The sequence below is a fragment of the Patiria miniata genome, unplaced genomic scaffold, assembly GCF_015706575.1.
Source record: "Patiria miniata isolate m_02_andy unplaced genomic scaffold, ASM1570657v1 HiC_scaffold_3, whole genome shotgun sequence".
NCBI classification, from domain to species: Eukaryota; Metazoa; Echinodermata; class Asteroidea; order Valvatida; family Asterinidae; genus Patiria; species Patiria miniata.
The window spans coordinates 29,932,386-29,955,132 of NW_024037069.1; the positions used below are offsets into that span (position 1 = coordinate 29,932,386).

The window sequence follows — 22,747 nt, forward strand, 5'->3', positions numbered from 1 at the left end:
GTCATCATTTGTTCATGATTTTAAAAGAAAATATAATTAAATTACTGTGGTATATTACTACTTTCTTTCACAGGAACTGATAGGAAAGGTCAACCTTCCAGAAAGTCAGATCTACCCTATTGATCCGTCGCTGTCTGTCGCTGATGCAGCCAAGGACTACGCGGCCAAAGTTGGCATTGTACCCTCCGGGGCAGACAAGTTGCCAGTCTTTGATCTCCTGGTTCTTGGGATGGGACCTGATGGCCACACTTGTTCCTTATTCCCTGGCCACAAGCTGTTAAAGGTGACTTTTTTTCCCAAGACCACTAACCAAGAAATCAAAACTTACTCTATGTACCAGAAAAGCAAGTGCGATGCACAATAAGCTATAGTGAAATATGAGACGCCGATGGCACCTATGGAACACCATACCTTTGGTCAATATTCAGGACAGACAGACAGACCATCCGACTGACCACCAAGTAACATGCTCCTGCCAGAGCTGAAAAATCGCACCCTGCCCACCTTTTAGGGACATTTCCTCCTTCCGTCCAACCGCTACACAAAATGGCCATGTTCGAGGAAGATGTTGTACAGCGCAATTAGTGCGAGTGCACAATAAGCTCTGGCCGTGTTGCAAGAAGTCTTGCGTGAAAGTCTTGCATGAAATCAATGAAAACGATCCTTGCTAGAACTGAAAAATGCGACGCCGAAAAATGCAACGCTGATGGCACATATGGAACACCATACTTTTGGTCAGTTTTGTGGGGACAGACAGACTGACAGACAGACTGACCACACTAGAAGCTCCTTCCAGAGCTTAAACAATTCACTTAATTGACAAAAATCTCAAAATTTTCTGAATTGTGTCATTCCAGAGTTTCAAAATTCACTTAATTGACAAAAATTTCAAAATGTTCTGAATTGTTTCATTGAATATATACACTACACTGTATTTTTATATAGGAGTATGAAAAGACACTTAATATTTAATTGAATGTATTTTACCCACCAATAGGAGGAGTCTCTGATAGTTGCTCCCATCGATGATTCCCCTAAACCTCCACCGTGTCGAGTGACCTTGACCTACCCAGTCATCAACTCCGCCCGCTGTGCTATGTTTGCATCCGCTGGTGCCAGCAAGGCAGAAGTGGTCCAGGTGAGGACAAGTTTTTAGTTTTCGGCCATTTTGGTAAAACACATTAAATGTTTGTTTTCTTCCCGGATCCTGACTTTGGTGAGCTAAAATCTCTTGGGGATTCATTTCCAGCCTCTACCCACGTTGTGTGAACAATTTCACTTGATTTCGTGAAGTTGGATTTTTGGGTCCAAAATCAGTATTTTTGATGACTGCGGATATGGAAAACTTTTCAGAATTCGACCATTTTCGGTAAAAATATGAAATTTTTTGTTTTCTGCCTGGATCCTGACTCTGGTGAGCTGAAATCTCTTGGGGATGCATTTCTGGCCTCTACCCACCTTGTGTGAATATTTGACCAAATTTTGTGAAGTTGGATTTTTAGGCTAAACATCAGTATTTTTGATGACCGCGGATATGGAAAACTTTTCAGATTTTGGCCATATTGGCTCAAAAACTGAAATGTTTCTTTTCTGCCTGGATCCTGACTTTGGTGAGCTGGTATCTCTTGGGGATGTATTTCTGGCCTCTACCCACCTTGTGTGAACATTTGACCAAATTTCGTGAAGTTGGATTTTGGGGCCAAAAATCAGTATTTTTGATGACCGCGGATATGGAAAACTTTTCAGATTTTGGCCAATTTGGGTAAAAACTGAAATGTTTGTTTTCTGCCTGGATCCTGACTTTGGTGAGCTGAAATCTCTTGGGGATGTATTTCTGGCCTCTACCCACCTTGTGTGAACATTTGAACAAATTTTGTGAAGTTGGATTTTGGGGCCAAAAATCAGTATTTTTGTTGACCGCGGATATGGAAAACTTTTCAGATTTTGGCCATGTTGGCTTAAAAACTGAATTTTTTCTTTTCTGCCTGGATCCTGACTTTGGTGAGTTGATATCTCTTGGGGATGTATTTCTGGCCTCTACCCACCTTGTGTGAACATTTGACCAAATTTCGTGAAGTTGGATTTTGGGGCCAAAAATCAGTATTTTTGATGACCGCGGATATGGAAAACTTTTCAGATTTTGGCCATGTTGGCTCAAAAACTGAAATTTTTGTTTTCTGCCTCGATCCTGACTTTGGTGAGCTGATATCTCTTGGGGATGTATTTCTGGCCTCTACCCACCTTGTGTGAACATTTGACCAAATTTCGTGAAGTTGGATTTTGGGGCCAAAAATCAGTATTTTTGATGACCGCGGATATGGAAAACTTTTCAGATTTTGGCCATGTTGGCTCAAAAACTGAAATTTTTGTTTTCTGCCTCGATCCTGACTTTGGTGAGCTGATATCTCTTGGGGATGTATTTCTGGCCTCTACCCACCTTGTGTGAACATTTGACCAAATTTCGTGAAGTTGGATTTTGGGGCCAAAAATCAGTATTTTTGATGACCGCGGATATGGAAAACTTTTCAGATTTTGGCCATTTTGGGTAAAAACTGAAATGTTTGTTTTCTCCCTGGATCCTGACTTTGGTGAGCTGAAATCTCTTGCGGATGTATTTCTGGCCTCTACCCACCTTGTGTGAACATTTGACCAAATTTCGTGAAGTTGGATTTTGGGGCCAAAAATCAGTATTTTTGATGACCGCGGATATGGAAAACTTTTCAGATTTTGGCCATGTTGGCTCAAAAACTGAAATTTTTGTTTTCTGCCTCGATCCTGACTTTGGTGAGCTGATATCTCTTGGGGATGTATTTCTGGCCTCTACCCACCTTGTGTGAACATTTGACCAGATTTCGTGAAGTTGGATTTTGGGGCCAAAAATCAGTATTTTTGATGACCGCGGATATGGAAAACTTTTCAGATTTTGGCCATGTTGGCTCAAAAACTGAAATTTTTCTTTTCTGCCTGGATCCTGACTTTGGTGAGTTGATATCTCTTGGGGATGTATTTCTGGCCTCTACCCACCTTGTGTGAACATTTGACCAAATTTCGTGAAGTTGGATTTTGGGGCCAAAAATCAGTATTTTTGATGACCGCGGATATGGAAAACTTTTCAGATTTTGGCCGTTTTTGGTAAAAAACTCAAATGTTTGTTTTCTCCCTGGAGCCTGACTGTGGAGAGCTGAATTCTCTTGGGGATTCATTTCTGGCCTGTACCCACCTTGTGTGAACATTTGACAAAATTTTGTGAAGTTGGATTTCCTAGCCAAAAATCAGTATTTTTGATGACCGCGGATATGGAAAACTTTTCAGATTTTGGCCATGTTGGCTCAAAAACTGAAATTTTTGTTTTCTGCCTGGATCCTGACTTTGGTGAGCTGATATCTCTAGGGGATGTATTTCTGGCCTCTACCCACCTTGTGTGAACATTTGATCAAATTTTGTGAAGTTGGATTTTTGGGCCAAAAATCAGTATTTTTGATGACCGCGGATATGGAAAACTTTTCAGATTTTGGCCATGTTGGCTCAAAAACTGAAATGTTTCTTTTCTGCCTGGATCCTGACTTTGGTGAGCTGATATCTCTTGGGGATGTATTTCTGGCCTCTACCCACCTTGTGTGAACATTTGATCAAATTTCGTGAAGTTGGATTTTTGGACCAAAAATCAGTATTTTTGATGACCGCGGATATGGAAAACTTTTCAGATTTTGGCCATGTTGGCTCAAAAACTGAAATTTTTCTTTTCTGCCTGGATCCTGACTTTGGTGAGTTGATATCTCTTGGGGATGTATTTCTGGCCTCTACCCACCTTGTGTGAACATTTGACCAAATTTCGTGAAGTTGGATTTTGGGGCCAAAAATCAGTATTTTTGATGACCGCGGATATGGAAAACTTTTCAGAATTTGGCCATTTTGGGTATAAAACTGAAATGTTTGTTTTCTCCCTGGATCCTGACTTTGGTGAGCTGATATCTCTTGGGGATGTATTTCTGGCCTCTACCCACCTTGTGTGAACATTTGATCAAATTTCGTTAAGTTGAATTTTTGGGCCAAAAATCAGTATTTATGATGACTGCGGATATGGAAAACTTTTCAGATTTTGGCCATGTTGGCTTAAAAACTGAAATTTTTCTTTTCTGCCTGTATTCTGACTTTGGTGAGCTGATATATCTTGGGGATGTATTTCTGGCCTCTACCCACCTTGTGTGAACATTTGATCAAATTTCGTGAAGTTGGATTTTTGGACCAAAAATCAGTATTTTTGATGACCGCGGATATGGAAAACTTTTCAGAATTTGGCCATGTTGGCTCAAAAACTGAAATGTTTGTTTTCTGCCTGGATCCTGACTTTGGTGAGCTGATATCTCTTGGGGATGTATTTCTGGCCTCTACCCACCTTGTGTGAACATTTGAACAAATTTCGTGAAGTTGGATTTTGGGGCCAAAAATCAGTATTTTTGATGACCGCGGATATGGAAAACTTTTCAGAATTTGGCCATTTTGGGTATAAAACTGAAATGTTTGTTTTCTCCCTGGATCCTGACTTTGGTGAGCTGATATCTGTTGGGGATGTATTTCTGGCCTCTACCCACCTTGTGTGAACATTTGATCAAATTTCGTTAAGTTGGATTTTGGGGCCAAAAATCAGTATTTTTGATGACCGCGGATATGGAAAACTTTTCAGATTTTGGCCGTTTTTGGTAAAAAACTCAAATGTTTGTTTTCTCCCTGGATCCTAACTGTAGTGAGCTGAAATCTCTTGGGGATTCATTTCTGGCCTCTACCCACCTTGTGTGAACATTTGATCAAATTTTGTGAAGTTGGATTTCCTAGCCAAAAATCAGTATTTTTGATGACCGCGGATATCGAAAACTTTTCAGATTTTGGCCGTTTTTGGTAAAAAACTCAAATGTTTGTTTTCTCCCTGGAGCCTGACTGTGGAGAGCTGAATTCTCTTGGGGATTCATTTCTGGCCTGTACCCACCTTGTGTGAACATTTGACCAAATTTTGTGAAGTTGGATTTCCTAGCCAAAAATCAGTATTTTTGATGACCGCGGATATCGAAAACTTTTCAGATTTCGGCAATTTTGGGTAAAAAACTGAAATGTTTGTTTTCTCCCTGGATCCTGGCTTTGGTGAGCTGATATCTCTTCGGGATGCATTTCTGACCTCTACCCACCTTGTGTGAACATTTGAACAAATTTCGTGAAGTTGGATTTGGGGCCAAAAATCAGTATTTTTGATGACCGCGGATATGGAAAACTTTTCAGATTTTGGCCATTTTGGGTAAAAAAATGAAATGTTTGTTTTCTCCCTGGATCCTGACTTTGGTGAGCTGAAATCTCTTGGGGATGATTGCTGACCCCTCCCACCTATTGTGAACATTTGACCAAATTTCGTGAATTTGGATTTTGGGGCCAAAAATCAGTATTTTTGATGACCGCGGATATGGAAAACTTTTCAGATTTTGGCCGTTTTGGTAAAAAACTCAAATGTTTGTTTTCTCCCTGGAGCCTGACTGTGGTGAGCTGAAATCTCTTGGGGATTCATTTCTGGCCTCTACCCACCTTGTGTGAACATTTGACCAAATTTTGTGAAGTTGGATTTCCTAGCCAAAAATCAGTATTTTTGATGACCGCGGATATCGAAAACTTTTCAGATTTTGGCCATTTTGGGTAAAAAAATGAAATGTTTGTTTTCTCCCTGGATCCTGGCTTTGGTGAGCTGATATCTCTTCGGGATGCATTTCTGACCTCTACCCACCTTGTGTGAACATTTGAACAAATTTCGTGAAGTTGGATTTGGGGGCCAAAAATCAGTATTTTTGATGACCGCGGATATGGAAAACTTTTCAGATTTTGGCCATTTTGGGTAAAAAAATGAAATGTTTGTTTTCTCCCTGGATCCTGACTTTGGTGAGCTGATATCTCTTGGGGATGAATTGCTGACCCCTCCCCACCTTTGTGAACATTTGACCAAATTTCGTGAATTTGGATTTTGGGGCCAAAAATCAGTATTTTTGATTACCGCGGATATGGAAAACTTTTCAGATTTTGGCCATTTTGGGTATAAAACTGAAATGTTTGTTTTCTCCCTGGATCCTGACTTTGGTGAGCTGATATCTGTTGGGGATGTATTTCTGGCCTCTACCCACCTTGTGTGAACATTTGATCAAATTTCGTTAAGTTGGATTTTGGGGCCAAAAATCTGTATTTTTGATGACCGCGGATATGGAAAACTTTTCAGATTTTGGCCATTTTGGTAAAAAACTCAAATGTTTGTTTTCTCCCTGGAGCCTACTGTGGTGAGCTGAAATCTCTTGGGGATTCATTTCTGGCCTCTACCCACCTTGTGTGAACATTTGACCAAATTTTGTGAAGTTGGATTTCCTAGCCAAAAATCAGTATTTTTGATGACCGCGGATATGGAAAACTTTTCAGATTTCGGCAATTTTGGGTAAAAAACTGAAATGTTTGTTTTCTCCCTGGATCCTGACTTTGGTGAGCTGATATCTCTTCGGGATGCATTTCTGACCTCTACCCACCTTGTGTGAACATTTGAACAAATTTCGTGAAGTTGGATTTTGGGGCCAAAAATCAGTATTTTTGATGACCGCGGATATGGAAAACTTTTCAGAATTTGGCCATTTTGGGTAAAAAAATGAAATGTTTGTTTTCTCCCTGGATCCTGACTTTGGTGAGCTGAAATCTCTTGGGGATGAATTGCTGACCCCTCCCCACCTATTGTGAACATTTGACCAAATTTCGTGAATTTGGATTTTGGGGCCAAAAATCTGTATTTTTGATGACCGCGGATATGGAAAACTTTTCAGATTTTGGCCATGTTGGCTTAAAAACTGAAATTTTTCTTTTCTGCCTGGATCCTGACTTTGGTGAGCTGATATCTCTTGGGGATGTATTTCTGGCCTCTACCCACCTTGTGTGAACATTTGAACAAATTTCGTGAAGTTGGATTTTGGGGCCAAAAATCAGTATTTTTGATGACCGCGGATATGGAAAACTTTTCAGATTTTGGCCATGTTGGCTTAAAAACTGAATTTTTCTTTTCTGCCTGGATCCTGACTTTGGTGAGTTGATATCTCTTGGGGATGTATTTCTGGCCTCTACCCACCTTGTGTGAACATTTGACCAAATTTTGTGAAGTTGGATTTTGGGGCCAAAAATCAGTATTTTTGATGACCGAGGATATGGAAAACTTTTCAGATTTTGGCCATTTTTGGTAAAAAATTCAAATGTTTGTTTTCTCCCTGGAGCCTAACTTTGGTGAGCTATAATCTCTTGGGGATTCATTTCTGGCCTCTACCCACCTTGTGTGAACATTTGACCAAATTTTGTGAAGTTGGATTTCCTAGCCAAAAATCAGTATTTTTTATGACCGCGGATATGGAAAACTTTTCAGATTTCGGCCATTTTGGGTAAAAACTGAAATGTTTGTTTTCTCCCTGGATCCTGGCTTTGGTGAGCTGATATCTCTTCGGGATGCATTTCTGACCTCTACCCACCTCGTGTGAACATTTGACCAAATTTCGTGAAGTTGGATTTTTGGGCCAAAAATCAGTATTTTTGATGACCGCGGATATGGAAAACTTTTCAGATTTTGGCCATGTTGGCTCAAAAACTGAAATTTTCCTTTTCTGACTGGATCCTGACTTTGGTGAGCTGATATCTCTTGGGGATGTATTTCTGGCCTCTACCCACCTTGTGTGAACATTTGATCAAATTTCGTGAAGTTGGATTTTGGGGCCAAAAATCAGTATTTTTGATGACCGCGGATATGGAAAACTTTTCAGATTTTGGCCATGTTGGCTCAAAACTGAAATTTTCTTTTTCTGCCTGGATCCTGACTTTGGTGAGCTGATATCTCTTGGGGATGTATTTCTGGCCTCTACCCACCTTGTGTGAACATTTGACCAAATTTCGTGAAGTTGGATTTTGGGGCCAAAAATCAGTATTTTTGATGACCGCGGATATGGAAAACTTTTCAGAATTTGGCCATTTTGGGCATAAAACTGAAATGTTTGTTTTCTATCTGGATCCTGACTTTGGTGAGCTGATATCTCTTGGGGATGTATTTCTGGCCTCTACCCACCTTGTGTGAACATTTGATCAAATGTCGTGAAGTTGGATTTTTGGGCCAAAAATCAGTATTTTTGATGACCGCGGATATGGAAAACTTTTCAGATTTCGGCCATTTTGGGTAAAAAACTGAAATGTTTGTTTTCTCCCTGGATCCTGGCTTTGGTGAGCTGATATCTCTTCGGGATGCATTGCTGACCTCTACCCACCTTGTGTGAACATTTGACCAAATTTCGTGAAGTTGGATTTTTGGTCCAAAAATCAGTATTTTTGATGACCGCGGATATGGAAAACTTTTCAGAATTTGGCCATTTTGGGTATAAAACTGAAATGTTTGTTTTCTATCTGGATCCTGACTTTGGTGAGCTGATATCTCTTGGGGATGTATTTCTGGCCTCTACCCACCTTGTGTGAACATTTGATCAAATTTCGTGAAGTTGGATTTTGGGGCCAAAAATCAGTATTTTTGATGACCGCGGATATGGAAAACTTTTCAGAATTTGGCCATTTTGGGTATAAAACTGAAATGTTTGTTTTCTATCTGGATCCTGACTTTGGTGAGCTGATATCTCTTGGGGATGTATTTCTGGCCTCTACCCACCTTGTGTGAACATTTGATCAAATTTCGTGAAGTTGGATTTTTGTGCCAAAAATCAGTATTTTTGATGACCGCTGATATGGAAAACTTTTCAGATTTTGGCCATGTTGGCTCAAAAACTGAAATTTTTGTTTTCTGCCTGGATCCTGACTTTGGTGAGCTGATATCTCTTGGGGATGTATTTCTGGCCTCTACCCACCTTGTGTGAACATTTGACCAAATTTTGTGAAGTTGGATTTTGGGCCAAAAATCAGTATTTTTGATGACCGCGGATATGGAAAACTTTTCAGATTTTGGCCATTTTGGGTAAAAAACTGAAATGTTTGTTTTCTCCCTGGATCCTGACTTTGGTGAGCTGATATCTCTTGGGGATGTATTTCTGGCCTCTACCCACCTTGTGTGAACATTTGACCAAATTTCGTGAAGTTGGATTTTGGGGCCAAAAATCAGTATTTTTGATGACCGCGGATATGGAAAACTTTTCAGATTTTGGCCATTTTGGGCATAAAAACTGAAATGTTTGTTTTCTATCTGGATCCTGACTTTGGTGAGCTGATATCTCTTGGGGATGTATTTCTGGCCTCTACCCACCTTGTGTGAACATTTGACCAAATTTCGTGAAGTTGGATTTTTGGGCCAAAAATCAGTATTTTTGATGACCGCGGATATGGAAAACTTTTCAGATTTTGGCCATTTTGGGTAAAAAACTGAAATGTTTGTTTTCTCCCTGGATCCTGACTTTGGTGAGCTGATATCTCTTCGGGATGCATTTCTGACCTCTACCCACCTTGTGTGAACATTTGATCAAATTTCGTGAAGTTGGATTTTGGGCCAAAAATCAGTATTTTTGATGACCGCGGATATGGAAAACTTTTCAGAATTTGGCCATTTTGGGTATAAAACTGAAATTTTTGTTTTCTATCTGGATCCTGACTTTGGTGAGCTGATATCTCTTGGGGATGTATTTCTGGCCTCTACCCACCTTGTGTGAACATTTGATCAAATTTCGTGAAGTTGGATTTTTGGGCCAAAAATCAGTATTTTTGATGACCGCGGATATGGAAAACTTTTCAGATTTTGGCCATGTTGGCTCAAAAACTGAAATTTTTGTTTTCTGCCTGGATCCTGACTTTGGTGAGCTGATATCTCTTGGGGATGTATTTCTGGCCTCTACCCACCTTGTGTGAACATTTGATCAAATTTCGTGAAGTTGGATTTTGGGGCCAAAAATCAGTATTTTTGATGACCGCGGATATGGAAAACTTTTCAGATTTTGGCCATTTTGGGTATAAAACTGAAATGTTTGTTTTCTATCTGGATCCTGACTTTGGTGAGCTGATATCTCTTGGGGATGTATTTCTGGCCTCTACCCACCTTGTGTGAACATTTGATCAAATTTCGTGAAGTTGGATTTTTGTGCCAAAAATCAGTATTTTTGATGACCGCGGATATGGAAAACTTTTCAGATTTTGGCCATGTTGGCTCAAAAACTGAAATTTTTGTTTTCTGCCTGGATCCTGACTTTGGTGAGCTGATATCTCTTGGGGATGTATTTCTGGCCTCTACCCACCTTGTGTGAACATTTGACCAAATTTCGTGAAGTTGGATTTTGGGGCCAAAAATCAGTATTTTTGATGACCGCGGATATGGAAAACTTTTCAGATTTTGGCCATTTTGGGTAAAAAACTGAAATGTTTGTTTTCTCCCTGGATCCTGACTTTGGTGAGCTGAAATCTCTTGGGGATGTATTTCTGGCCTCTACCCACCTTGTGTGAACATTTGAACAAATTTCGTGAAGTTGGATTTTGGGGCCAAAAATCAGTATTTTTGATGACCGCGGATATGGAAAACTTTTCAGATTTTGGCCATGTTGGCTTAAAAACTGAAATTTTCTTTTCTGCCTGGATCCTGACTTTGGTGAGCTGATATCTCTTGGGGATGTATTTCTGGCCTCTACCCACCTTGTGTGAACATTTGAACAAATTTCGTGAAGTTGGATTTTGGGGCCAAAAATCAGTATTTTTGATGACCGCGGATATGGAAAACTTTTCAGATTTTGGCCATGTTGGCTTAAAAACTGAAATTTTTCTTTTCTGCCTGGATCCTGACTTTGGTGAGCTGATATCTCTTGGGGATGTATTTCTGGCCTCTACCCACCTTGTGTGAACATTTGACCAAATTTCGTGAAGTTGGATTTTGGGGCCAAAAATCAGTATTTTTGATGACCGCGGATATGGAAAACTTTTCAGATTTCGGCCATTTTGGGTAAAAAACTGAAATTTTTGTTTTCTCCCTGGATCCTGACTTTGGTGAGCTGATATCTCTTGGGATGCATTTCTGACCTCTACCCACCTTGTGTGAACATTTGAAAAAATTTCGTGAAGTTGTTTTTGGGGCCAAAAATCAGTATTTTTGATGACCGCGGATATGGAAAACTTTTCAGATTTTGGCCATTTTGGGTATAAAACTGAAATGTTTGTTTTCTATCTGGATCCTGACTTTGGTGAGCTGATATCTCTTGGGGATGTATTTCTGGCCTCTACCCACCTTGTGTGAACATTTGATCAAATTTCGTGAAGTTGGATTTTTGGCCAAAAATCAGTATTTTTGATGACCGCGGATATGGAAAACTTTTCAGATTTGGCCATTTTGGGTATAAAACTGAAATGTTTGTTTTCTATCTGGATCCTGACTTTGGTGAGCTGATATCTCTTGGGGATGTATTTCTGGCCTCTACCCACCTTGTGTGAACATTTGATCAAATTTCGTGAAGTTGGATTTTTGGGCCAAAAATCAGTATTTTTGATGACCGCGGATATGGAAAACTTTTCAGATTTTGGCCATGTTGGCTCAAAAACTGAAATGTTTGTTTTCTGCCTGGATCCTGACTTTGGTGAGCTGATATCTCTTGGGGATGTATTTCTGGCCTCTACCCACCTTGTGTGAACATTTGACCAAATTTCGTGAAGTTGGATTTTGGGGCCAAAAATCAGTATTTTTGATGACCGCGGATATGGAAAACTTTTCAGATTTTGGCCATTTTGGGTAAAAAACTGAAATGTTTGTTTTCTCCCTGGATCCTGACTTTGGTGAGCTGATATCTCTTCGGGATGCATTTCTGGCCTCTACCCACCTTGTGTGAACATTTGAACAAATTTCGTGAAGTTGGATTTTGGGGCCAAAAATCAGTATTTTTGTTGACCGCGGATATGGGAAACTTTTCAGATTTTGGCCATGTTGGCTCAAAAACTGAAATTTTTGTTTTCTGCCTGGATCCTGACTTTGGTGAGCTGATATCTCTTGGGGATGTATTTCTGGCCTCTACCCACCTTGTGTGAACATTTGACCAAATTTCGTGAAGTTGGATTTTGGGGCCAAAAATCAGTATTTTTGATGACCGCGGATATGGAAAACTTTTCAGAATTTGGCCATTTTGGGTATAAAACTGAAATGTTTGTTTTCTATCTGGATCCTGACTTTGGTGAGCTGATATCTCTTGGGGATGTATTTCTGGCCTCTACCCACCTTGTGTGAACATTTGATCAAATTTCGTGAAGTTGGATTTTTGGGCCAAAAATCAGTATTTTTGATGACCGCGGATATGGAAAACTTTTCAGATTTTGGCCATTTTGGGTAAAAAACTGAAATGTTTGTTTTCTCCCTGGATCCTGACTTTGGTGAGCTGATATCTCTTCGGGATGCATTTCTGACCTCTACCCACCTTGTGTGAACATTTGACCAAATTTCGTGAAGTTGGATTTTTGGGCCAAAAATCAGTATTTTTGATGACCGCGGATATGGAAAACTTTTCAGAATTTGGCCATTTTGGGTAAAAAACTGAAATGTTTGTTTTCTCCCTGGATCCTGACTTTGGTGAGCTGAAATCTCTTGGGGATGTATTTCTGGCCTCTACCCACCTTGTGTGAACATTTGAACAAATTTTGTGAAGTTGGATTTTGGGGCCAAAAATCAGTATTTTTGATGACCGCGGATATGGAAAACTTTTCAGATTTTGGCCATGTTGGCTTAAAAACTGAAATTTGTCTTTTCTGCCTGGATCCTGACTTTGGTGAGCTGATATCTCTTGGGGATGTATTTCTGGCCTCTACCCACCTTGTGTGAACATTTGATCAAATTTCGTGAAGTTGGATTTTGGGCCAAAAATCAGTATTTTTGATGACCGCGGATATGGAAAACTTTTCAGAATTTGGCCATTTTGGGTATAAAACTGAAATGTTTGTTTTTTCCCTGGATCCTGACTTTGGTGAGCTGAAATCTCTTGGGGATGCATTTCTGACCTCTACCCACCTTGTGTGAACATTTGACCAAATTTCGTGAAGTTGGATTTTGGGCCAAAAATCAGTATTTTTGATGACCGCGGATATGGAAAACTTTTCAGATTTTGGCCATGTTTGCTTAAAAACTGAAATGTTTGTTTTTTCCCTGGATCCTGACTTTGGTGAGCTGATATCTCTTGAGGATGTATTTCTGGCCTCTACCCACCTTGTGTGAACATTTGACCAAATTTCGTGAAGTTGGATTTTTGGGCCAAAAATCAGTATTTTTGATGACCGCGGATATGGAAAACTTTTCAGATTTTGGCCATGTTGGCTTAAAAACTGAAATTTTTGTTTTCTGCCTGGATCCTGACTTTGGTGAGCTGATATCTCTTGGGGATGTATTTCTGGCCTCTACCCACCTTGTGTGAACATTTGACAAATTTCGTGAAGTTGGATTTTGGGGCCAAAAATCAGTATTTTTGATGACCGCGGATATGGAAAACTTTTCAGATTTTGGCCATGTTGGCTCAAAAACTGAAATTTTGTTTTTCTGCCTGGATCCTGACTTTGGTGAGCTGATATCTCTTGGGGATGTATTTCTGGCCTCTACCCACCTTGTGTGAACATTTGACCAAATTTTGTGAAGTTGGATTTTGGGTCCAAAAATCAGTATTTTTGATGACCGCGGATATGGAAAACTTTTCAGATTTTGGCCATTTTGGGTAAAAAACTGAATTGTTTGTTTTTTCCCTGGATCCTGACTTTGGTGAGCTGAAATCTCTTGGGGATGCATTTCTGGCCTCTACCCACCTTGTGTGAACATTTGACCAAATTTCGTGAAGTTGGATTTTTGGCCAAAAATCAGTATTTTTGATGACCGCGGATATGGAAAACTTTTCAGATTTTGGCCATGTTGGCTTAAAAACTGAAATGTTTGTTTTTTCCCTGGATCCTGACTTTGGTGAGCTGATATCTCTTGGGGATGTATTTCTGGCCTCTACCCACCTTGTGTGAACATTTGATCAAATTTCGTGAAGTTGGATTTTTGGGCCAAAAATCAGTATTTTTGATGACCGCGGATATGGAAAACTTTTCAGATTTTGGCCATGTTGGCTCAAAAACTGAAATTTTCTTTTCTGCCTGGATCCTGACTTTGGTGAGCTGATATCTCTTGGGGATGCATTTTGACTCTACCCACCTTGTGTGAACATTTGACCAAATTTCGTGAAGTTGGATTTTTGGGCCAAAAATCAGTATTTTTGATGACCGCGGATATGGAAAACTTTTCAGATTTTGGCCATGTTGGCTCAAAAACTGAAATTGTCCTTTTCTGCCTGGATCCTGACTTTGGTGAGCTGATATCTCTTGGGGATGTATTTCTGGCCTCTACCCACCTTGTGTGAACATTTGACCAAATTTCGTGAAGTTGGATTTTTGGGCCAAAAATCAGTATTTTTGATGACCGCGGATATGGAAAACTTTTCAGATTTTGGCCATGTTGGCTCAAAACTGAAATTGTGTTTTCTGCCTGGATCCTGACTTTGGTGAGCTGATATCTCTTGTGGATGTATTTCTGGCCTCTACCCACCTTGTGTGAACATTTGACCAAATTTCGTGAAGTTGGATTTTGGGGCCAAAAATCAGTATTTTTGATGACCGCGGATATGGAAAACTTTTCAGATTTTGGCCATGTTGGCTCAAAAACTGAAATGTTTGTTTTCTGCCTGGATCCTGACTTTGGTGAGCTGATATCTCTTGGGGATGTATTTCTGGCCTCTACCCACCTTGTGTGAACATTTGATCAAATTTCGTGAAGTTGGATTTTTGGGCCAAAAATCAGTATTTTTGATGACCGCGGATATGGAAAACTTTTCAGATTTTGGCCATGTTGGCTCAAAAACTGAAATTTTTGTTTTCTGCCTGGATCCTGACTTTGGTGAGCTGATATCTCTTGGGGATGTATTTCTGGCCTCTACCCACCTTGTGTGAACATTTGACCAAATTTCGTGAAGTTGGATTTCCTGGCCAAAAATCAGTATTTTTGATGACCGCGGATATGGAAAACTTTTCAGATTTTGGCCATTTTGGGTAAAAACTGAAATGTTTGTTTTCTCCCTGGATCCTGACTTTGGTGAGCTGAAATCTCTTGGGGATGCATTTCTGACCTCTACCCACCTTGTGTGAACATTTGACCAAATTTCGTGAAGTTGGATTTTTGGGCCAAAAATCAGTATTTTTGATGACCGCGGATATGGAAAACTTTTCAGATTTTGGCCATTTTGGTAAAAAACTGAAATGTTTGTTTTCTCCCTGGATCCTGACTTTGGTGAGCTGAATCTCTTGGGGATTCATTTCTGGCCTCTACCCACCTTGTGTGAACATTTGACCAAATTTCGTGAAGTTGGATTTCCTAGCCAAAAATCAGTATTTTTGATGACCGCGGATATGGAAAACTTTTCAGATTTTGGCCATGTTGGCTTAAAAACTGAAATTTTTCTTTTCTGCCTGGATCCTGACTTTGGTGAGCTGATATCTCTTGGGGATGTATTTCTGGCCTCTACCCACCTTGTGTGAACATTTGAACAAATTTCGTGAAGTTGGATTTTGGGGCCAAAAATCAGTATTTTTGATGACCGCGGATATGGAAAACTTTTCAGATTTTGGCCATGTTGGTAAAAAACTGAAATGTTTGTTTTCTGCCTGGATCCTGACTTTGGTGAGCTGATATCTCTTGGGGATGTATTTCTGGCCTCTACCCACCTTGTGTGAACATTTGAACAAATTTCGTGAAGTTGGATTTCGGGGCCAAAAATCAGTATTTTTGATGACCGCGGATATGGAAAACTTTTCAGATTTTGGCCATTTGGGGTAAAAAACTGAAATTTTTGTTTTCTCCCTGGATCCTGACTTTGGTGAGCTGAAATCTCTTGGGATGCATTTCTGACCTCTACCCACCTTTGTGAACATTTGATCAAATTTCGTGAAGTTGGATTTTTGGGCCAAAAATCAGTATTTTTGATGACCGCGGATATGGAAAACTTTTCAGATTTTGGCCATGTTGGCTCAAAAACTGAAATGTTTGTTTTCTGCCTGGATCCTGACTTTGGTGAGCTGATATCTCTTGGGGATGTATTTCTGGCCTCTACCCACCTTGTGTGAACATTTGATCAAATTTCGTGAAGTTGGATTTTGGGGCCAAAAATCAGTATTTTTGATGACCGCGGATATGGAAAACTTTTCAGATTTTGGCCATGTTGGCTCAAAAACTGAAATGTTTGTTTTCTGCCTGGATCCTGACTTTGGTGAGCTGATATCTCTTGGGGATGTATTTTGGCCTCTACCCACCTTGTGTGAACATTTGACCAAATTTCGTGAAGTTGGATTTTGGGCCAAAAATCAGTATTTTTGATGACCGCGGATATGGAAAACTTTTCAGATTTTGGCCATTTTGGGTAAAAAACTGAAATGTTTGTTTTCTCCCTGGATCCTGACTTTGGTGAGCTGAAATCTCTTGGGGATGCATTTCTGACCCCTACCCACCTTGTGTGAACATTTGACCAAATTTCGTGAAGTTGGATTTTTGGCCAAAAATCAGTATTTTTGATGACCGCGGATATGGAAAACTTTTCAGATTTTGGCCATGTTGGCTTAAAAACTGAAATGTTTGTTTTTTCCCTGGATCCTGACTTTGGTGAGCTGATATCTCTTGGGGATGTATTTCTGGCCTCTACCCACCTTGTGTGAACATTTGATCAAATTTCGTGAAGTTGGATTTTTGGGCCAAAAATCAGTATTTTTGATGACCGCGGATATGGAAAACTTTTCAGATTTTGGCCATGTTGGCTCAAAAACTGAAATTGTTCTTTTCTGCCTGGATCCTGACTTTGGTGAGCTGATATCTCTTGGGGATGTATTTCTGGCCTCTACCCACCTTGTGTGAACATTTGACCAAATTTCGTGAAGTTGGATTTCCTAGCCAAAAATCAGTATTTTTGATGACCGCGGATATGGAAAACTTTTCAGATTTTGGCCATTTTGGGTAAAAACTGAAATGTTTGTTTTCTGCCTGGATCCTGACTTTGGTGAGCTGATATCTCTTGGGGATGTATTTCTGGCCTCTACCCACCTTGTGTGAACATTTGATCAAATTTCGTGAAGTTGGATTTTTGGGCCAAAAATCAGTATTTTTGATGACCGCGGATATGGAAAACTTTTCAGATTTTGGCCATGTTGGCTCAAAAACTGAAATTGTCCTTTTCTGCCTGGATCCTGACTTTGGTGAGCTGATATCTCTTGGGATGTATTTCTGGCCTCTACCCACCTTGTGTGAACATTTGACCAAATTTCGTGAAGTTGGATTTTGGGGCCAAAAATCAGTATTTTTGATGACCGCGGATATGGAAAACTTTTCAGATTTTGGCCATGTTGGCTTAAAAACTGAAATGTTTGTTTTCTGCCTGGATCCTGACTTTGGTGAGCTGATATCTCTTGGGGATGTATTTCTGGCCTCTACCCACCTTGTGTGAACATTTGATCAAATTTCGTGAAGTTGGATTTTTGGGCCAAAAATCAGTATTTTTGATGACCGCGGATATGGAAAACTTTTCAGATTTTGGCCATGTTGGCTCAAAAACTGAAATTTTTGTTTTCTGCCTGGATCCTGACTTTGGTGAGCTGATATCTCTTGGGGATGTATTTCTGGCCTCTACCCACCTTGTGTGAACATTTGACCAAATTTCGTGAAGTTGGATTTCCTAGCCAAAAATCAGTATTTTTGATGACCGCGGATATGGAAAACTTTTCAGATTTTGGCCATTTTGGGTAAAAAACTGAAATGTTTGTTTTCTGCCTGGATCCTGACTTTGGTGAGCTGATATCTCTTGGGGATGTATTTCTGGCCTCTACCCACCTTGTGTGAACATTTGATCAAATTTCGTGAAGTTGGATTTTTGGGCCAAAAATCAGTATTTTTGATGACCGCGGATATGGAAAACTTTTCAGATTTTGGCCATGTTGGCTCAAAAACTGAAATTTTTGTTTTCTGCCTGGATCCTGACTTTGGTGAGCTGATATCTCTTGGGGATGTATTTCTGGCCTCTACCCACCTTGTGTGAACATTTGACCAAATTTCGTGAAGTTGGATTTTTGGGCCAAAAATCAGTATTTTTGATGACCGCGGATATGGAAAACTTTTCAGATTTTGGCCATGTTGGCTCAAAAACTGAAATTGTCCTTTTCTGCCTGGATCCTGACTTTGGTGAGCTGATATCTCTTGGGATGTATTTCTGGCCTCTACCCACCTTGTGTGAACATTTGACCAAATTTCGTGAAGTTGGATTTTTGGGCCAAAATCAGTATTTTTGATGACCGCGGATATGGAAAACTTTTCAGATTTGGGCCATGTTGGCTCAAAAACTGAAATTGTCCTTTCTGCCTGGATCCTGACTTTGGTGAGCTGATATCTCTTGGGATGTATTTCTGGCCTCTACCCACCTTGTGTGAACATTTGACCAAATTTCGTGAAGTTGGATTTTGGGGCCAAAAATCAGTATTTTTGATGACCGCGGATATGGAAAACTTTTCAGATTTTGGCCATGTTGGCTTAAAAACTGAAATGTTTGTTTTCTGCCTGGATCCTGACTTTGGTGAGCTGAAATCTCTTGGGGATGTATTTCTGGCCTCTACCCACCTTGTGTGAACATTTGATCAAATTTCGTGAAGTTGGATTTTTGGGCCAAAAATCAGTATTTTTGATGACCGCGGATATGGAAAACTTTTCAGATTTTGGCCATGTTGGCTCAAAAACTGAAATTTTTCCTTTTCTGCCTGGATCCTGACTTTGGTGAGCTGATATCTCTTGGGGATGTATTTCTGGCCTCTACCCACCTTGTGTGAACATTTGACCAAATTTCGTGAAGTTGGATTTTGGGGCCAAAATCAGTATTTTTGATGACCGCGGATATGGAAAACTTTTCAGATTTTGGCCATGTTGGCTTAAAAACTGAAATGTTTGTTTTCTGCCTGGATCCTGACTTTGGTGAGCTGAAATCTCTTGGGGATGTATTTCTGGCCTCTACCCACCTTGTGTGAACATTTGATCAAATTTCGTGAAGTTGGATTTTTGGGCCAAAAATCAGTATTTTTGATGACCGCGGATATGGAAAACTTTTCAGATTTTGGCCATGTTGGCTCAAAAACTGAAATTTTTGTTTTCTGCCTGGATCCTGACTTTGGTGAGCTGATATCTCTTGGGGATGTATTTCTGGCCTCTACCCACCTTGTGTGAACATTTGACCAAATTTCGTGAAGTTGGATTTTGGCCAAAAATCAGTATTTTTGATGACCGCGGATATGGAAAACTTTTCAGATTTTGGCCATTTTGGCTCAAAAACTGAAATTTTTGTTTTCTGCCTGGATCCTGACTTTGGTGAGCTGATATCTCTTGGGGATGTATTTCTGGCCTCTACCCACCTTGTGTGAACATTTGATCAAATTTCGTGAAGTTGGATTTTGGGGCCAAAAATCAGTATTTTTGATGACCGCGGATATGGAAAACTTTTCAGATTTTGGCCATGTTGGCTCAAAAACTGAAATTTTTGTTTTCTCTGCCTGGATCCTGACTTTGGTGAGCTGATATCTCTTGGGGATGTATTTCTGGCCTCTACCCACCTTGTGTGAACATTTGACCAAATTTCGTGAAGTTGGATTTCCTAGCCAAAAATCAGTATTTTTGATGACCGCGGATATGGAAAACTTTTCAGATTTTGGCCATTTTGGGTAAAAAACTGAAATGTTTGTTTTCTTCCTGGATCCTGACTTTGGTGAGCTGATATCTCTTGGGGATGTATTTCTGGCCTCTACCCACCTTGTGTGAACATTTGATCAAATTTCGTGAAGTTGGATTTTTGGGCCAAAAATCAGTATTTTTGATGACCGCGGATATGGAAAACTTTTCAGATTTTGGCCATGTTGGCTCAAAAACTGAAATTTTTGTTTTCTGCCTGGATCCTGACTTTGGTGAGCTGATATCTCTTGGGGATGTATTTCTGGCCTCTACCCACCTTGTGTGAACATTTGACCAAATTTCGTGAAGTTGGATTTTGGGGCCAAAAATCAGTATTTTTGATGACCGCGGATATGGAAAACTTTTCAGATTTTGGCCATGTTGGCTTAAAAACTGAAATGTTTTGTTTTCTGCCTGGATCCTGACTTTGGTGAGCTGAATCTCTTGGGGATGTATTTCTGGCCTCTACCCACCTTGTGTGAACATTTGATCAAATTTCGTGAAGTTGGATTTTTGGGCCAAAAATCAGTATTTTTGATGACCGCGGATATGGAAAACTTTTCAGATTTTGGCCATGTTGGCTCAAAAACTGAAATTTTTGTTTTCTGCCTGGATCCTGACTTTGGTGAGCTGATATCTCTTGGGGATGTATTTCTGGCCTCTACCCACCTTGTGTGAACATTTGACCAAATTTCGTGAAGTTGGATTTCCTAGCCAAAAATCAGTATTTTTGATGACCGCGGATATGGAAAACTTTTCAGATTTTGGCCATTTTGGGTAAAAAACTGAAATGTTTGTTTTCTGCCTGGATCCTGACTTTGGTGAGCTGATATCTCTTGGGGATGTATTTCTGGCCTCTACCCACCTTGTGTGAACATTTGATCAAATTTCGTGAAGTTGGATTTTTGGGCCAAAAATCAGTATTTTTGATGACCGCGGATATGGAAAACTTTTCAGATTTTGGCCATGTTGGCTCAAAAACTGAAATTTTTGTTTTCTGCCTGGATCCTGACTTTGGTGAGCTGATATCTCTTGGGGATGTATTCCTGGCCTCTACCCACCTTGTGTGAACATTTGATCAATTTCGTGAAGTTGGATTTTGGGCCAAAAATCAGTATTTTTGATGACCGCGGATATGGAAAACTTTTCAGATTTTGGCCATGTTGGCTCAAAAACTGAAATTTTCTTTTCTGCCTGGATCCTGACTTTGGTGAGCTGATTTCTCTTGGGATGTATTTCTGGCCTCTACCCACCTTGTGTGAACATTTGATCAAATTTCGTGAAGTTGGATTTTGGGCCAAAAATCAGTATTTTTGATGACCGCGGATATGGAAAACTTTTCAGATTTTGGCCATGTTGGCTTAAAAACTGAAATGTTTGTTTTCTGCCTGGATCCTGACTTTGGTGAGCTGAAATCTCTTGGGGATGTATTTCTGGCCTCTACCCACCTTGTGTGAACATTTGATCAAATTTCGTGAAGTTGGATTTTTGGGCCAAAAATCAGTATTTTTGATGACCGCGGATATGGAAAACTTTTCAGATTTTGGCCATGTTGGCTCAAAAACTGAAATTTTCTTTTCTGCCTGGATCCTGACTTTGGTGAGCTGATATCTCTTGGGGATGTATTTCTGGCCTCTACCCACCTTGTGTGAACATTTGACCAAATTTCGTGAAGTTGGATTTCCTAGCCAAAAATCAGTATTTTTGATGACCGCGGATATGGAAAACTTTTCAGATTTTGGCCATTTTGGGTAAAAAACTGAAATGTTTGTTTTCTGCCTGGATCCTGACTTTGGTGAGCTGATATCTCTTGGGGATGTATTTCTGGCCTCTACCCACCTTGTGTGAACATTTGACCAAATTTCGTGAAGTTGGATTTTTGGGCCAAAAATCAGTATTTTTGATGACCGCGGATATGGAAAACTTTTCAGATTTTGGCCATGTTGGCTCAAAAACTGAAATTTTTGTTTTCTGCCTGGATCCTGACTTTGGTGAGCTGATATCTCTTGGGGATGTATTTCTGGCCTCTACCCACCTTGTGTGAACATTTGATCAAATTTCGTGAAGTTGGATTTTTGGCCAAAAATCAGTATTTTTGATGACCGCGGATATGGAAAACTTTTCAGATTTTGGCCATGTTGGCTCAAAAACTGAAATTGTCCTTTTCTGCCTGGATCCTGACTTTGGTGAGCTGATATCTCTTGTGGATGTATTTCTGGCCTCTACCCACCTTGTGTGAACATTTGACCAAATTTCGTGAAGTTGGATTTTTGGCCAAAAATCAGTATTTTTGATGACCGCGGATATGGAAAACTTTTCAGATTTTGGCCATGTTGGCTCAAAAACTGAAATTTGTCCTTTTCTGCCTGGATCCTGACTTTGGTGAGCTGATATCTCTTGGGGATGTATTTCTGGCCTCTACCCACCTTGTGTGAACATTTGACAAATTTCGTGAAGTTGGATTTTTGGGCCAAAAATCAGTATTTTTGATGACCGCGGATATGGAAAACTTTTCAGATTTTGGCCATGTTGGCTCAAAAACTGAAATTTTTGTTTTCTGCCTGGATCCTGACTTTGGTGAGCTGATATCTCTTGGGGATGTATTTCTGGCCTCTACCCACCTTGTGTGAACATTTGACCAAATTTCGTGAAGTTGGATTTTAGCCAAAAATCAGTATTTTTGATGACCGCGGATATGGAAAACTTTTCAGATTTTGGCCATTTTGGGTAAAAAACTGAAATGTTTGTTTTCTGCCTGGATCCTGACTTTGGTGAGCTGATATTCTTGGGGATGTATTTCTGGCCTCTACCCACCTTGTGTGAACATTTGATCAAATTTCGTGAAGTTGGATTTTTGGGCCAAAAATCAGTATTTTTGATGACCGCGGATATGGAAAACTTTTCAGATTTTGGCCATGTTGGCTCAAAAACTGAAATGTTTGTTTTCTGCCTGGATCCTGACTTTGGTGAGCTGATATCTCTTGGGGA

General features: G+C 40.0%; 1 protein-coding gene across 1 annotated transcript in view; it reads left to right on the top strand.

The window, feature by feature from the left end:
- LOC119736652 (6-phosphogluconolactonase-like) overlaps nt 1–22,747 on the top strand; it is a 42,900-nt gene that overhangs the window by 1,964 nt on the left and 18,189 nt on the right. The window contains exons 2-3 of the mRNA XM_038210667.1: nt 74–283; nt 998–1,138. Coding sequence (XP_038066595.1) covers nt 74–283; nt 998–1,138 — 351 coding nt within the window. The remainder of the gene's footprint in view (nt 1–73; nt 284–997; nt 1,139–22,747) is intronic.